We start from the raw sequence: 10864 nt of genomic DNA, 5'->3' as shown, positions 1-10864 counted from the left end.
GAAACTTTATTTGTATTACATCCTGGAAGGATAATTAAAGCTACAAACTAACATATTGAAACAAAGGTACAGTAAGTTCAAATAATTCCGAATAAATTGAATGAGTACATTCAAATCAACTTACAACTCTGCTCTTAGTGTACTCACATAGTTCCATGAACAATTTTATATATAGATGGAGGTGTAACAAAAGAAGGCTCTATAAAAATAAAATCAACAATGATCTACAACATGCAATCCTAATGTTTCTGTAAACAAATACAAATGTCCAAAAGGTAAATGTTGAATAACAAACGCAATAGATTACTTTATATACACGAAGTTGGTGATACACATGTATACGTACAGTAAACACAGCGAGCGAGACTTATGTAAAGTTATAAGATATATAGCCCTCCACCCAATAACTAAACACAGGTTGAAGCTGACATTTTCGGGTAGAAAATAAAAATCACTGTTGCGGTAATGTTACTTTTTTTAGTTTTATTTAACACACATAAATAACCACAAAAACAGGTGGCAAATGACTGATTTTGTAAAAGTTATAAAGTTAGAATTTTGTATAAAATGTTTTTTTCTTCGATTACGAATGTATTCTCTGTTCTTCCGTTTCACGTTGTATAAAATATTAGGGAAGTCTATTGATATCAGTTGAGGTTTGTTTTATTTTGAAACATTTGACAGGAAGTTTGTCATACATCTTTTAGTGTACTTGACTCACTTCCAACAAGCATGGGCAAGATACCACCGGGGGCTACCAACTAAACACAAAGTGCAGCCTGTTGCTCGGACTCCATTGAAGCAACATGTCGTGGCTCTTCGGCTGGGGGAAGAGGTCACCGCCGACGGTGGACGAGCAGGCGGCGGCTGCTCCTGCTGAAGGTGGCGGGGGAGCCCCTGGAGGTTCAGGGGGAGACAAACCCGGGGATAAGTGGAGCAACTTTGACCCAACTGGGCTGGAAAGAGCTGCAAAAGCTGCAAGGGAGCTCGACAAATCACGTGCGTATGCATTTTAATTTAATTTTAACCAATATTTAACCAAAGTTTTTGATTCATTTCATCATATCTTTGCTATTTTTATGACCACAATGTATTAATCACTGTGTTAAATGGAATAACCAAACTTTCCTGTGTTGGCACGTTCTGTTCTTTTTTTGATTGAGTCCCACAAGCCGAATTCCTTAGAAAATACACATCTGAGAGTTAAGTGTCTATTGCAATCTTGCACACAGTGAACGTCATGTTTAATGAGCATTGCTGAACTGCCGGGTGTAATTATTTAATTCGGCTTATACCTATCAGATTGGGCTGCACAATATAGATAACAAATAAACTTTTTAAACTTGTTTTTTAGACCTCCACCAAGAACTGGAGGCCAGGGGCTGGCAAAAGCTGTGAAACATTTTTCACCCGACTGTTTTGCCTTATTGTTATGTGTATATACTTTTTCAGAATTCTCAAGTTTTGAAATGGACTTTGGCTTGTCTGTTCTCTCTCTTACATGAGGGGGGAACAGAACAAGTCAAGCTGCTGAATTACTTACATTGCAGCACAAGGCTTGCAACATGCGTGCTAGCCTATATGACCTCCACGCTGCACAGCAAAGTAGAGAGTTTTAGTGGGCGTGTCAGGGAGCAAACAGGGAACAAAGTGTCCTTGCGAGATCAGCCGTTCACCTGTCTCACACATCATTCTCTTCATGTCAGTATGTGCATTGGAACATACTTCCTGTTATTCACTGTGTGGGTGTTTTTTTACCTGCAGCTTGCCAATCACAGTACATATATGTTTTTAAATTCACCCTTCAAATTTCTGCCGTGCTCTCTGCAAACTCACTGACAAACAGGCTTGGATTTGCATCTTTTTGGCAGCTGTCTAAAGTTTATTATACTCAAAAGTCGAACCATAATTGTCCCGGTTGTTAACATTTAAATGGGTCAATGAATGAAGCAGTTTTTTCTTAATTATTTCAACAGGACATGCCAAGGAAGCGCTGGGTTTGGCTCGCATGCAGGAGCAGACTGTACAGCTGGAGCATCAGACTAAAGTGAAAGTAGGTGCTTGAGAAGGGGGATTTATTGCATAGACTGTATAAAAAGAACCCTAATACAGAGTCTAACCTTTAAAGTGCCTCTGAGTAGTGTAAGAAAAGCTACTTGGAAAACATTGATTTGCAAGCTACTCATTACTTCACACTGGAATAAATTGAAATACAAAATGCTCAAATTGACAAATGTACAAATTAATAAAATAAGTCACATGCCATGCCACAAGCCAAATCTGATGTCAGTCAATACATCATAAACCTCTTCAACAGGAATATGAGGCGGCTTTGGAGCAGCTGAAGGGCGAGCAGATCCAGCTCCAGGGCGAGGAGAGACGGAAAACACTTGCAGAGGAGACAAAGCAAAACCAGGCGGTATGGAAAAACACTGCAAGCATCATGCTATTCTGCCAATAAAACACAAGTTTCCCACACAAGTAAGATATTTTTAACATGTGAATGTAATAGTTATTTTCTCTATCACCTCTAGAGGGCACAATATCAAGACAAACTTGCCAGACAGAGGTATGATGATCAGCTCAGGCAACAGGTAATTCTTTTAAACGGACACTTTCAATTAATGCCTGCATACCTTGAACGGAGCGATCATGTTAAGTGCTTTCTGTCTACAGCAATTTGTTAACGAGGAGAACCTTCGCAAACAAGAGGATTCAGTGTTGAAGCAAGAGGCCATGAGAAAAGGTAGAAGATCTTGCATTTATGCTTTTTTCATCCACAAACAATGTTTGTTAAAAACTGGTTAATTGTCCTCCTTAAAGGTGCAATAAGTACGATTTGGGCTTCTCAGTAGCAGAGAATGACCTATAATATATCCACAGGTGCCAATAAGGTTAATATAAATAATAATAATAATAATAACTTAGACTTATATAGCGCCTTTCATGGGACCCAAGGCCGCTTTACAGAGTAAACAACAAACAGACAACAGAACAAATCAAGCAAACAAATAAGGCAGAAAGAGAGAAAACTAGCACTGAAAACAGGGGAAAGTGGTGAATTATAGTCCCAAGGCCGTGGTGACCCAATGGGTTTTGAGGGTGTTTGAGGGATGGAGAGCAGGCATGTATCTGTGGACCGCAGACTCCGGGATGGGGTATAGGGATGGAGGAGGTCACAAGGAATGGGTTGTGAGGAGGAGGATTTTATAGGTGATGCGGGACTTGACAGGGAGCCAGTGGAGGTGGATGAGGGTGGGGGTGATGTGCTGCCAGGGCTTGGTGCGGGTGAGAACCCTGGCGACTGAGTTTTGGACATATTAGAGCCTGTGCCGGTTGTTGAGCAACCACACAAAAGATAACGCCATGATCAGCATAATGGATAAAGGAGTGAAAAGAAAAGAATAAAAGATCTGTATCTTTAAGTTAAATCTATTTTTCTTTCATTCTGTCAGAACTGGTCATAAACATGTAGTTATTAATATCTGCTTCTTATCCCCCCAGCCACCATTGAACATGAAATGGAGCTGAGACACAAGAACGACCTGCTTCGCGTTGAAGCGGAGTCCAAAGCTCGTGCACAGGTGGAGCGGGAGAACGCAGACCTGATCAGGGAGCAGATCCGCCTGAAAGCTGCTGAACATAGACAAACTGTCCTTGAATCTATAAAGTGAGGGCAAAATGACTTTCCACCTTCCTTAATCCTCAGAGTAACTGGCATGTTATCTTCTAGTATCTGTCTCAGCTGTTAAACACGAAGTCTCAGAGGGCCTAAGTGAGTCTTTCTGCCACGCTGGAGGCGGTAGGTGTGATAATTGTGTTTTGCTCTTGGCAGGACGGCCGGAGCGGTGTTTGGGGAGGGATTCAGGGCCTTCGTCTCTGACTGGGACAAACTCACAGCCACGGTAAATCCATGTCAGACCTGTCACGCTTTGTCACACTTTAACCACAGGAGGACTGCAGAGGATTATGGGAAACAGGGGTCTTCATATTTGATATGACATACAGTATGTTTAAAGATATGTATGTTGGGTGTTTTTTTGCCACACAGGTTGCTGGGTTGACGCTGTTGGCTGCTGGAGTGTATTCTGCCAGGAATGCCACAGGCGTGGCCGGGCGCTACATCGAGGCTCGTCTGGGCAAACCGTCTCTGGTCAGAGAGACCTCCAGGATAACTGTTGCAGAGGCCATCAAGCACCCAATAAAGGTCACACTACATTCCACTTTTCACATTTACACCGTTTATGTGATGTTGGTTTCTGCTGATAAAATCCAACTCATGTAATCTTTAAAAGTATGAGATACATGCAGCATATGTGAGTAAATAGAATGTTTTAATGATCGTGCTTTAGAGATAAATTAATGCTTTTTATTAGAACCACTGTTCACAAATAACAGTTAAATGTCTGGAGACTTATTGTAATTCAGGTTTTTGACATCAGCCTGTAACAGCTGGAAGCGCATCTAATTTATTTTCCGACAAGAAATTGTTTAAATGATTTGTTTATTCATGTGTTGTCCGCAGCAAATCCAGCTTGTCCTGCCAAATGGACAGAATGAGGGAAAATTTCGAACATGAAAAAGGCAAAAACGCCAGTGTAGTGTGTTAAATGAATAAGTGCATTCATTTTATTTGAGATAAACAAACATAACATGGGTAGATGTGTCCTGAATGTAGTTATTTTTTAGGACACTATCCCAAAATCTGTTTTGCTTACAAGAAACGAAACAGTGGAATCAGTTTGCTGCAGAGCAGAAGAGTCAGTCATTGGTGATAAAGTGTTTAAAATGATGCAATGTCTCTGAAAAATTATAAATACATACTAAGAAATCTATTCATAAGCACTCAGACTTCAAACATAAATCATCTGACTAGCTGTCAGCTGTTAAATGATTTGTGATCACAGCATCATTTTTCTCTGTTTTCCTCATTTGTAGACAACTAAGCGTCTGAGAAGCAGACCACAGGATGCCTTGGAGGGCGTCGTGCTCAGCGTGAGTCATTTATTCTGATATCGTTTGAATTCCACCTTCATGTTATGACTTTGTAAAGAATGCTTAATCTTGTCATTGTGCCGTGGATCACACAGGCGGCTCTGGAGGAACGTGTTAGAGACATTGCCATTGCCACTCGTAACACCAGACAGAACAAAGGCTTGTACAGAAACATCTTGATGTACGGACCCCCTGGAACTGGAAAAACACTCTTTGCCAAGGTGCGGCTGGGTCAAACTCCTTTTTAATTTTCTTTCACTTTTCATGTTTTTTTTGTTAGATGTTCTATTGTAGTGGTTGACAGTTAAAGGAGAACACAGTGACTATTTTTACTACTTATTGCTGATTTAAATTCAGTATCGATTCAGTTTATGAAAGTCAAAAACAGCTGCGTCTTCCCTGGCAAAAACCTTTCCTTTGTGATGTAATGCATTATAAGTTTCTAAATTGTTTCAAATCTGTTCAAAAATGACTGGATTGTTGGCATGGCCAGGGATTGCCTGAACACAGAAAATACCACAGCAAGGATTTGATACATTTCAAGCGCATGTCTTTCTTCATAAAGCTGAGGGTCAATTGTGAAGCATTATACGTTCTATATATTTAACTTGCTCATACTTGAAGGTTGGTTTTGCATTTCAGTTTTTTTGCCCCCCTTAGAAAAAATATTTCCATTACCTTTCAGAAACTGGCTCTTCATTCAGGGATGGACTTTGCCATCATGACAGGTGGGGACGTGGCACCCATGGGGCGCGATGGAGTCACTGCCATGCACAAGGTGTTTGACTGGGCCAGCACCAGTGGGCGAGGGTAGGGCACTTCAATATGATCTATTAACATTCAATGAATTTATACCACAATGCATATCAGCTGTTGCATAATGACTCTGAATGTTCAATAGTTTAGACATTATGCTGCGTTACATACTGAGCTGCTGTGATTCCACTTGCTCATTACATTAAATGACCTAAAGGCCTTTTTTAACTCATTCTCTTTGATGTTCTGATTCCCTGCAGCGTCTTGCTGTTTGTGGACGAAGCTGATGCCTTCCTGCGTAAGCGAGCCACAGTGAGTTCAGCTGCAGTGCCATATGCATGGTGATGATGCCCTGTGTTTTAATCATATATTCATGAGTCATGATTTTTGCAGGAGAAAATCAGTGAGGACCTCCGAGCCACGCTCAATGCATTCCTGTATCGCACTGGGGAGCAGAGCAACAAGTGGGTATCTTACATTATTTACTGTGCATGGCTGGGCATTAAAAGGTCATTGCCATGACTGAAAAGGTCACTGACCAAGTATTGTCATTTTCTCTCCTCAGGTTCATGCTGGTGCTTGCTAGTAACCAGCCAGAGCAGTTCGACTGGGCCATTAATGACCGCATTGATGAGATTGTGAACTTTGCCTTACCGGGTCTGGAGGAGAGGGAGAGATTGGTGCGCCTGTATTTCGACAAATTTGTGCTGGGTCCTGCCACTACAGGGAGACAGTGAGTACACTTACTGTATTTCAATCACAGATGCTGTTGCTGCGCCATAGCAGAGGTGATTTACTACCACTAAGGAAAGCATTGGTCCCTAGAGGTAGCCTTGCTAGCTCAAGTTGCATAATGGTGTATATAATGTGTTCAGTCAAGAAACCAAAGTGGTGTCGGAGTCTTTACTTATTGCTTTTATGAAAGGGTGTTTAAGGACTCCGGAAATAATACAGAAGCTGTTGCAGAGTGCATTGGTCAGTTGAAACCAGCAAATGCAAGAACAATCAATAATAAGAAACACGTTAAAGCTCAAGGCTGTAACTATACCTCTTGTGCTCAACCTCAACAGGAGATTAAAGCTTGCTCAGTTTGACTATGGAGAGAAGTGTTCAGACATCGCAAAGCGAGCAGAAGGCATGTCCGGTCGTGAAATCTCCAAACTCGGTGTGGCCTGGCAGGTGAGTATTAAAACTGTTTCACATTAAATATAATTTCACTTTGAAACAAATCCAAAGCCAACCTTTCATTGATTTGTTTTTTCAAAGGCTGCCGCATACTCCTCTGAAGATGGAGTTTTGACCGAAGCGATGATTGACTCAAGAGTTGATGATGCCATCATGCAGCATGCACAGAAAATGGACTGGCTGCTGATGGAAGCAGGTGTGGGGGTCGGCAAGGTCGGCGTTCTTGTCCCTAAGGAAATGGCCGCAGGAATCGCAGCTCAGGAAGCAGCTTCACTTGCACAAGCCGAAGATGCAGCCCCAACTATACAACAGGTTCTTCCAATCCTTGAGGCTGTGAGCAGTGCTGCACAGGCAGAAGCAGCCACAGCACCTTCAGAAGTGGAAGCAGAGGTTATCCTCAAGGAAGCAGCAACCTTAGTTAAAGAAAGTGAAGTTGCAGGAACAGTTGAATCTATTGCTGAGACTGCTGCTGCTGTCCCATTGGTGCAGGAGGTTGAGGCCATCAAGGACCTGACTGAGGAGGTTCAAGGCACAGCTATAGTTACAGACACTGTTGTTCCTGAGGTGCAGGATATAGTCACTGAGGTTAAAGAGGCTGAGGGTATACAGGTTTCTGCTGTTCAAGAAACTGCTGCTGTTGGTAAAGAAGAATCAGCTACTGATGCGGCTGCACAAGAGACTGAGGCCACAGAAGTCAAGGAGGGAAAAGATGTAGAAAAATTGGAGACAACAGACTCTGCTGTGGCTCAGGAGACAGAATTAGAGGCTGTCTCTAAAGTTGTTCCAGAGTCAGAGGCTGCAGTAGCTGGACTCTCCCAGGAGGCTGTTGTCCTGGAATCTGAGTCAGCAGCCAAGTCTGTTGAAGGTTTAGAAACTGAAGCTACAGCCGCCGTGGAAGTCGGAACTGATGCTGCAAAGGTTGTAGAGGAAATGGCAAGCAATGTAGCTCAAGTAACTGAGTCCATGGCAAACATTGTAAAGGAGGCTGAAGTTATCGCAGCTGATGTTGCCAAGGTGGCTGAAACTGTTGCAACTGTCACTGAAGAGATTGAGGCCACAGTCATCAAGGAGGTTGAAGCAACGGAAAGTGTTATTCCCAAGGACGCAAGTGAGGTTTTAGCAGAAGCTGAGTCTGAAACATCAGAGGTTGCTAAAGAGGTTGAAGCAGTAGTAGCAGATGCAGTCAAAGAAACCGAGATTAGTGCTACAGAGGTTGTGAAAGAGGTAGAACCTGTGATGACTGCTATAAAGGAAGCTGATGTTATCCCAACAGAGGCTGCTGTTGAAACTGAAGCCAAAGTAGAATCAAAGGAGCCCCAGACCACTGCCATTGAAGGTACTGAGGAGGCTCAGACATTGGCTTCAGAGACTGCTGCCAAGGAAGCAGAAGTCGTCCCAGCAGAAGTTCCTAAAGAATCAGAAACAATCATTGCAGAAGTTTCCAAGGAATCAGAAGCCATCGCAGCAGAAGTTCCTAAGGAAGCAGAAACAGTATCGGCAGAAGTTTCCAAGGAGGAAGTCATCCCAGCAGAAGTCCCCAAGGAAGGGGAGGTCCTTCCAGCAGAAGATCCTAAGGAGGCAGAAATAATCACTGCAGAAGTCTCCAAGGAAGCAGAAGTCATCCCAGCGGAAGCTTCAAAGGAGGCAGATACTGTGGCTACGGAAGATGTGAAGCTGCCCGAGACTACTGAGGTTCCTGCCAAGGAAACCGAGTCTATAACAACTGAAGTCTCTGTTGACACGAGTTCAGCAGCTGTTCCCAGCCAAGAAGCCAAGGTTGATACAGAGGCTGTTGTGTCAGACCAGTCTGAAAAAGTTGAGGGTCCAATCACTGAGAAGTCAACTTCCTCTCAGACTCCAAGCACTGAAGAAGCTGAACCCAGTCCAACTGAGAAGCCTCTTTCAAACAAGCAGAGTGGAGATGACTCCGAAAAACCACAAGCCAAGCCAACAAAATGATCTCTTGGAATCCTTGATAAAATGCTTGTGTAAATGAAGAGCTGTAATAATTCAAACTGTTGAACCTTATGTCTGAAACATTCACCTTGAATTCCTGTCCTTTCTTCTATCAATGTTTGTAACTCAATTACTGTAAATGCCAAGATAAAGTTAATAGTTTGATCATGGGCTGTAAGCTTCTCGAGTCTGAGTAAAAGGATGTGTGGACCACTAAGATTATCCGGCTCCTGCGTTCTGCTTTCTTCCTTTCTCTTCTCTGAGCATCCATACCATTTTAACAGTCTGTGTCCGTCTGACATTTGCAAAATTTGCCCTCTAAAAGGAATTTTCATGCATGTTAGCTGACCAGTTCTGGCAAGAGTTCAACTACCTGTTTGCAGAACATCCCTCCCTGGCACTTGTTAGCAAGAGCGCTGGTGCAGTTGAGACCTGCCCTTGACAAATGTTCTTTTTTTCACCCTTCATAGAAGGACTGTGCGTTCTGCCAGAGACTTATTTAAATGTAACTTTAGGTCTGAATGTGACACCACATCCACAGTAACCCAGTTTTGCCAGTAACCAGTGTACATAAGGTGTGTCAGACTTGTGGTGTTTTTTTTTGCACCAGTGAAAATTGCACCAACATTGATGCAGTTAAAATTGGTGCCAAATTACTCAACAGCGTAAAAAGAAAAATAACATTGTGGAGCCATCTCTCAAGCACAAATCACGAAGCATTCGCTGATTCCAGTTTCTGAGATGTGAGGATTTTTGCCTTATCTTATCAGCAATTTTAATGTCATCTGAAGCTCTAGAAAATTGCCAGCGTTAAACATGAACTATGTCCCGTGGGCACAAGATTTCATGTCGTTCACACACTGTTGGTACAAAGTTTTTTTTCCCAATACTGTAGCCTAAACCAAAACACCATTACGGTTCAAAAACATCCAGATTCCTTCCCACTAGTGGCCTGGTTCCCACCTTTTTGATCCACCAAATCCATTAAATAGACCAGTAATGAAAATGGAGTTTAATAAGTTAACAGTTCTGTCTTATATCGAGCTAATGTACAAGCTTTAGCTAATTGGTTGTTGTACAAAAAAGCAAGACTAACAGAGACAGAGTGGGAACCAAAATACAATTTGTTTTAAATATAGTTTTCAATTTAAAGACAATATAATTTTGAGCTGTATGAACTGTATTGAACTGTAACAATTAAAACCTTAAGACCTAGGAGCTTGAAGGTCTGTGGAACCAGTCCAGTGGAAATATTCTAATGTCTATCCCCGATTGTTATGCACACTGATAGATTAAACCATGACTTGAAAATTGAGAATAATAAAGAATAAAATGATATCATTCAACGGTAGTTTAGAGTTTGTTAGAGTAATTGACATTGTGAATACCTGGTAACTTGAGGGACTGCCCATGCAGTTTAAAAATGTCTAAATACATCATTACTTAAAGGATGGCTTCTGTTGATTACCTTGAGCTGGTGGACTAAACAAGCTGTCATTTTATGGTCAAAAACAAAGATTTCTTGGTTTCCACTCACTCATTGTTTACAGATTTGATTGACATGAGTTGTATTCAATCCTTTGAATAAAGGAGGACCTATTTACTTTGACGTCATTATCATTGACAATGTGACAAATTTTCTTTTTACATTTCTTAAATCCGAAACATAAGTTTAAGTCACTTTTATTACTAATCAATGCCTTAATTATGCCTTATTTTAATATTTTTGGTGCATTTAATGTCATATTCATGTATTTATATTTGATTTTGGAAGTTTCCTTCTTCCATAATCCTATAGTTTTTAAATAGGTTGGATTTTTGTGTCATATTTCATGGCAGAATTTGATCCCTTTAATATGGTTTGGCATCGACGCCGGACGCCACCACAATGCCAATTTGTATTTGGACTAATTGCACTGTTTTTGGGGTGCGATAGCATATTTATCTAACATTTTATCTTTGGTTATTTGAC

General features: G+C 41.5%; 1 protein-coding gene across 1 annotated transcript; it reads left to right on the top strand.

The window, feature by feature from the left end:
- The first annotated feature begins 806 nt into the window (after nucleotides 1-806).
- On the top strand, nucleotides 807-8895 carry LOC138590429 (A-kinase anchor protein 12-like). Its single transcript, XM_069661069.1, has 16 exons — nucleotides 807-999; nucleotides 1977-2053; nucleotides 2318-2419; nucleotides 2535-2594; nucleotides 2677-2746; nucleotides 3505-3670; nucleotides 3836-3905; nucleotides 4052-4207; nucleotides 4939-4995; nucleotides 5091-5216; nucleotides 5681-5805; nucleotides 6012-6063; nucleotides 6145-6215; nucleotides 6317-6484; nucleotides 6822-6930; nucleotides 7018-8895. The coding sequence occupies exons 1-16, from the start codon at nucleotides 807-809 to the stop codon at nucleotides 8893-8895; spliced, it is 3480 nt and encodes a 1159-aa protein (XP_069517170.1).
- Nucleotides 8896-10864: the final 1969 nt, after the last annotated feature.

This window comes from Semicossyphus pulcher, unplaced genomic scaffold (assembly GCF_022749685.1).
Source record: "Semicossyphus pulcher isolate SPU_LCO1_2020_fin unplaced genomic scaffold, fSemPul1.0.p SCAF_13, whole genome shotgun sequence".
NCBI classification, from domain to species: domain Eukaryota; kingdom Metazoa; phylum Chordata; class Actinopteri; order Labriformes; family Labridae; genus Semicossyphus; species Semicossyphus pulcher.
This window is presented reverse-complemented; position numbering and strand designations above follow the sequence as displayed.